Genomic DNA, 5635 nt, shown 5'->3' with positions numbered 1-5635 from the left:
TAGATGTCATCTAATCTATAATTGTTATTCATAATTAATAACTTATTAACAAAATATGATCACTAATTCAAAAAAAAAAAAAAAAACAAAAACAAAAAATTAGCTATGAAAACAACCCAAAATAAATAAATAAATAAGTAGATGCTTTATAAAATTTTCTATTCATACTCAATCAATTTAATAAACTTTGGTTAAGTAACAACACGAGAGGTTGAGATAAAAAATAAAGTCTCCTAAAAATAGGAAGTCATAAGAAAGGTATCAAACAAACTCCGATTCACCTCATTCAAATAATATTGGAATTTTTAGGTTTTTATTTTAGATGTTTAGCTTGTAGAATTTACACTTTTTTTGTTTACAACATTTTGTCTTTTTATTTATAATTGTTTCTTTTCTATATTTGTGTCATTGTCTTTTTTGTGACTCAATTTTTTTTTTTTGACATTGTGTTATATTTTGCTCGTGTTATATTTTATGATCTATTTTATCTTTGTACAAATCTTATTTATATGAGCTTTTGTATAATAACTTTACCAAAAAAAACAAAAATTTTCTTTTCTTAAAACATGCTTGAATCCTTGTGGATGAATTCCACATGACCGTTGCTTCATTCAACCTTCAATGGTGACAATTATCTGTTTGTATAACATACTCATAGGTTTTAATTCGCATTATTATATACATCAATTATTAAACTACAAAAAAATCTACGTAACAAACTAACAATCATGAGCTACTTTTTACCTTTTAAATCAAACATCATATATAATAATATCAAAAATCATAAAGCATAAAGTTGAAGTTAGTTAGAATAAGAGTTAAATTACATTTTAGTCTCTGTGGTTTAGGCCATTTTGCTAGTTTAGTCCAAAAGTTTTATTTTTAACATGTGGGTCCAAAAAAATTTCACAGATGCCATTTTAGTTCACTGAGTTAACTTCATCTATTTTTTCTGTTAACGAGAAGGCCAATTTGATCATTTTGTATGTAATTCTGTCAACTAAAAGGGCAATTCAGCCAAATAAAATGACCGAATTGGCCTTCTCGTTAACAGAAAAAATTGATAAAGTTAACCCAGTGAACTAAAATGGCAACTGTGAAACCTTTTTAGACCCACAGGTTAAAAATGAAACTTTTGAATTAAACTGGTAAAATGGTCCAAACCACAGGACTAAAAAGGGATTTAACTCTTAGAAAAATAAACAGAAAGGGAATGTTAATTTACTGACTTATGATATTGTATCTACACCCCACAGTAATTACCATGGGTTAAAAGTTGCTGATAAAAACAACTCCAATCGAAATCTAAATCTATAAAAAGATTCCTAAAAACTGACTTCCTTTTAACTCTCTCTCTCTCTCTCTCTCTCTCTCTCTCTCTCTCTGCAACATATTTACAACAGAGTTTCGTTGCAACTTGTACTGTACAACTCACCGGAATCTTCACGGTTATCACACCGTTACAATTTCTCAAAACTTAATGCACGACGGACGAACGCCGTTAGCGGTTTTCTAACCCTAGCTCACTGGTTTAACCGTTGATGATGAGCTTAGGTTAAGCCATGGGCTGTGTGCTCGGAGCTTCAGATCGCCGGTCAAACTCAAACGTCCGCCACCGGAGTGCCGAAGAATCCACCACCGCTTCTCATACGCAACCGGATGCTCCGTCGGATAACGTTGAGAAGAGGATCAGACAAATCTCCGGCGATGTTCGTCCGTCTAACCGCGGGAAACTGAAGCTCGAGTATAGCCTCCACACCGCTCCGTCGTGGCCGGAGTGGCTCTCCGCCGTCGCCGGTGACGCCATTCAGGATTGGACTCCTCGTCGTGCTAATACCTTCGAGAAACTCGATAAGGTCAATTTAATTAAAATAACTGTATATACATATACATATATATATATATATATATATGTGTGTGTGTGTGTAAGTTTATATGAACAATTTGATTGAATTTGTTGTGGATTGGTGATCAGATAGGGCAAGGGACGTATAGCAATGTGTATAAGGCTAGGGATTTGATAACTGGTAAAATAGTTGCTTTGAAGAAAGTTAGGGTTGATACATTAGAGCCTGAGAATGTTAAGTTTATGGCGAGAGAGATTTTGATACTGAAGAAGCTTAATCATCCGAATATTATAAAGCTTGAAGGATTGGTTACATCTAGAATGTCTTCCAGTCTTTACCTTGTGTTTGAATACATGGAGCATGATCTTTCTGGTCTTGCTGCTGTTCAAGGTCTCAAATTCACAGAGCCTCAGGTATGTTTGTTTTAAGATCCAGATTGTTTGTTGTACTGTTCTGTTCATAGTTGGTGGGTATATAAAATTCAGTTTTGTCAGTACATATGTCATTAATGAGTTGTATCATACTATCATTCATATTGTTTGTTAGTGTTTTAATGCTATTGACTCCATACCATGGGTATCCAATGACATTTTTATCTTTACTTTAATGAGGTCTAAGTTTAGTGCTTAAATGAATCTTTTGTAGATCAAGTGTTTCATCAAACAGTTACTTTCTGGGCTTGAACATTGCCATAAGAACGGTGTGTTACACCGAGATATCAAGGGATCTAATTTGCTGATTGACGATGATGGTGTTCTTAAAATAGCGGATTTTGGATTAGCGTCTTTTTATGATCCGCAAAACAAGCAGCCCATGACTAGCCGTGTTGTTACTCTCTGGTACCGACCCCCCGAGCTGCTTCTCGGGGCCACAAATTATGGTGTTGGAGTTGATATGTGGAGTGCTGGTTGCATTTTGGCTGAACTCCTTGCTGGCAAACCAATAATGCCGGGTCGCACAGAGGTAGAACCGTAGAAAGTAGAAACCAGTTTTAGATGCTATCGATTATAATTGGTCTAGTATGATATATTATATATTAATATTTGGTTGTTTTTTTGACTTTAGGTTGAACAGTTACACAAGATATTTAAATTATGTGGCTCACCATCAGAGGAATATTGGAAGAGGCATCGTTTGCCAAATGCGACTTTATTTAAGCCACGTCAGCCATACAAGCGTTGTACAGCAGAAGTGTTTAAAGAGTTTCCATCTTCTTCTCTTCCTTTATTAGAGAGTCTTCTTGCAATTGATCCTGATGAGCGCAGCTCTGCTGTTGCATCCCTTAACAGTGATGTGAGTTTCGATTGCTTTTAATACAGAATTACTTGTTAACTGTTTGATTATTAAATCATTAAGCAGGTCAATTATAGAAAAGACGCTAGTTCAAAATTAGCTGAACGAATTTACTCTAATTTGCGGATCAATTATAGAAAATTAGCTAGTGTATTTATCAAATTTAAAGTTTTAGAAAACCGCAAAAAGCCCGACCTGGACGATATGGCCCTTTTACATAAAAAGTACCTTTTGAACTAGTTGACCGGTTATTCAACCCGACCAATTTGCGTAGAACGAATCTACTCTAATTTTAGTGGGGCAAAAGGACAAGCTTCTAAATATTGGATTCCCTGCCTTTACAGTTCTTCACCACTGAACCTTATGCTTGTGAGCCCTCAGAATTACCAAAATACCCTCCCAGCAAAGAACTAGATGTCAAATTGAGGGATGAAGAAGCCAGAAGGTTTTTATCTTCTTCTTTTTTAATCTTTTTACCTATATATTTATACAAATTGCATTGTTAATTCTAATTTCCCATAGACGAAGAGGTTTGACCGGAAAATCTCATGCCGTTGACGGAAATAAAAAACCAAGAACCCGTGATCGTGTGGGTCAGGCAGTTCCAGCCCCAGAGGCGAATGCAGAGATCCAATCCAACTTAGACGTATGTTAACTTCTACTTAATTTCTAATTATTTCTTAAAAGAATGATTAATATTTTTTATCCTTCAGAGATGGAGAGTTATAAATCAATCGAACGCGAAAAGCAAGAGCGAGAAATTCCCTCCTCCTCATCGGGATGCAGCTGTGGGGCATCCGCTTGATCCGTCACATAATGGCGGGCAGGTTTCTTTCGGTGCGGGTGATGACATATCGTTTAGCTCATCTGTGGTTGATGCAAAAGCTTCAAAATCAGTCGGTGAAGTTGGGAGCATTGGTGGCCCGTCTAAGAGGAATCATAAAAGGGAACGATCACAAACGGCGTCAACTCGTAAGTTCATACGGGCCTTTTTTCCGACTTCCATTAGTCTAAATATGGATTTGAGATTCAAAAGTAAAGAAGCGGTTTTGCGCAATCGAAGGTAGATAAATGATAAAAAAAAGAAGGAAATAAATGGAGATTAAGTTGATATTTTTGCATTAGATATTTGATACGTGTTTCTTGAATGCAACGTGTAATTCTTTTTTTGTACAGAGTATGGTTGGATTTCTTTTAGATTCTAATAAACTAAAAAGTGATTTTTGCAAAAGAAATTGTTGAACTGTAGATAGTTGTTTTGTGGGTTGTCATCTAAACCAAAAACCCCCAATGTGATGAAAAACATGGTACATTACAAAATAAAAAAAAAAAGTGTATTTACAACAAATGCATCAGTGTTGATATGTATTGGTGTTGGTACATGTTTATGTTGATATGTATCGGTGACATTCGGCGTTGGTACATGTAGTGCAAAAATACCGAAATACTGAAACCACACTCGTATCTAAATCGAAAGCCTTAAAATAATACAAGTACAGCCCATGGCTTTATAGCTTAGTGGCATCTTGGTGGTGGGATAAGGCTTTGGGACCAATAGGTCCTGGGTTTGATTCCCACAAGGGGGGTTTTCCCATGTTTATTGGGTTTCCTCCTGAATTGGTGTGGCATTATGCCTAGTGGAGATGGATATGATCGGGTGGTTCCTCTGGTGGCACGATGATACTCCAGTGGTCCGTCAGTGATCCAAATTTGCCGTTCAAAAAAAAAAAAAAAAAAAAAAAAAAAAAAAAACAAGTACAGGTATCAATGCACATGCCAAAGTCGTTTACGATACTAAAAAAATACTTAACTTTGAATACAAAAAAAATTATGTCGGAATGTTAGAGAAAGATTTCTATTTCTGTCCTTGAAGAGATCTTGCAAGCCATTTAGGAGAAGAATCATGTGCATCCTACAGAATGAGAAATAGTGCCGGCGGGTAACATGTCAAAAGAAGTTTTCAAGTAACTAAGGGTTAAATACATGTTTTGGTTGTTGGTATATTTAAAAAAGATTGAACTAAATCAAGGAGTTTGATTGTGTGAAAGTAAACTAAACTAGGGGATCAAGTACAGGTTTGGGGTAAAAACATATTTAATGAAAACTTGATTTCTCTTGCTTTCATAATTAATAATTGTGTCACAATTATGAATATATTGATTAAGTTGTGTGTTTATTGACAATAAGCATAATTTTAATATTATTTGACTAGTTTGTAAAAGTATGTGAATCATCGTCAATCTTCTACAACATTATATAAATAGTAGTTAAGCATGATCATGACAACCACCATATAGTCGTCTTATATTTAACTAAATCAAATAATTTAATGACAAATAGATAAAGCAATATTACATATGCAATTGACACAAATGATATTTTGATGTTTACATATATCTGAACGGGTATGGTTCTAAATCTCGCGCCACCTGACCGCGAGTGACCATTACCTTTATCAAAAAACCCCCACCAGCAAAGAACTGCGTCTGTGCGGA

At 35.2% G+C, this 5635-nt stretch overlaps 1 protein-coding gene across 1 annotated transcript; it reads left to right on the top strand.

Moving 5' to 3' along the window:
- The first annotated feature begins 1316 nt into the window (after positions 1–1316).
- On the top strand, positions 1317–4320 carry LOC110879958 (probable serine/threonine-protein kinase At1g54610). The gene is made up of 7 exons (XM_022128508.2): positions 1317–1856; positions 1976–2260; positions 2493–2810; positions 2913–3140; positions 3485–3585; positions 3663–3786; positions 3854–4320. Exons 1-7 carry the CDS (start codon positions 1563–1565, stop codon positions 4205–4207), a joined length of 1704 nt encoding a protein of 567 aa, XP_021984200.1. The 5' UTR covers positions 1317–1562; the 3' UTR covers positions 4208–4320.
- Positions 4321–5635: the final 1315 nt, after the last annotated feature.

This window comes from Helianthus annuus, chromosome 9 (assembly GCF_002127325.2).
Source record: "Helianthus annuus cultivar XRQ/B chromosome 9, HanXRQr2.0-SUNRISE, whole genome shotgun sequence".
Classification (NCBI taxonomy): domain Eukaryota; kingdom Viridiplantae; phylum Streptophyta; class Magnoliopsida; order Asterales; family Asteraceae; genus Helianthus; species Helianthus annuus.
This window is presented reverse-complemented; position numbering and strand designations above follow the sequence as displayed.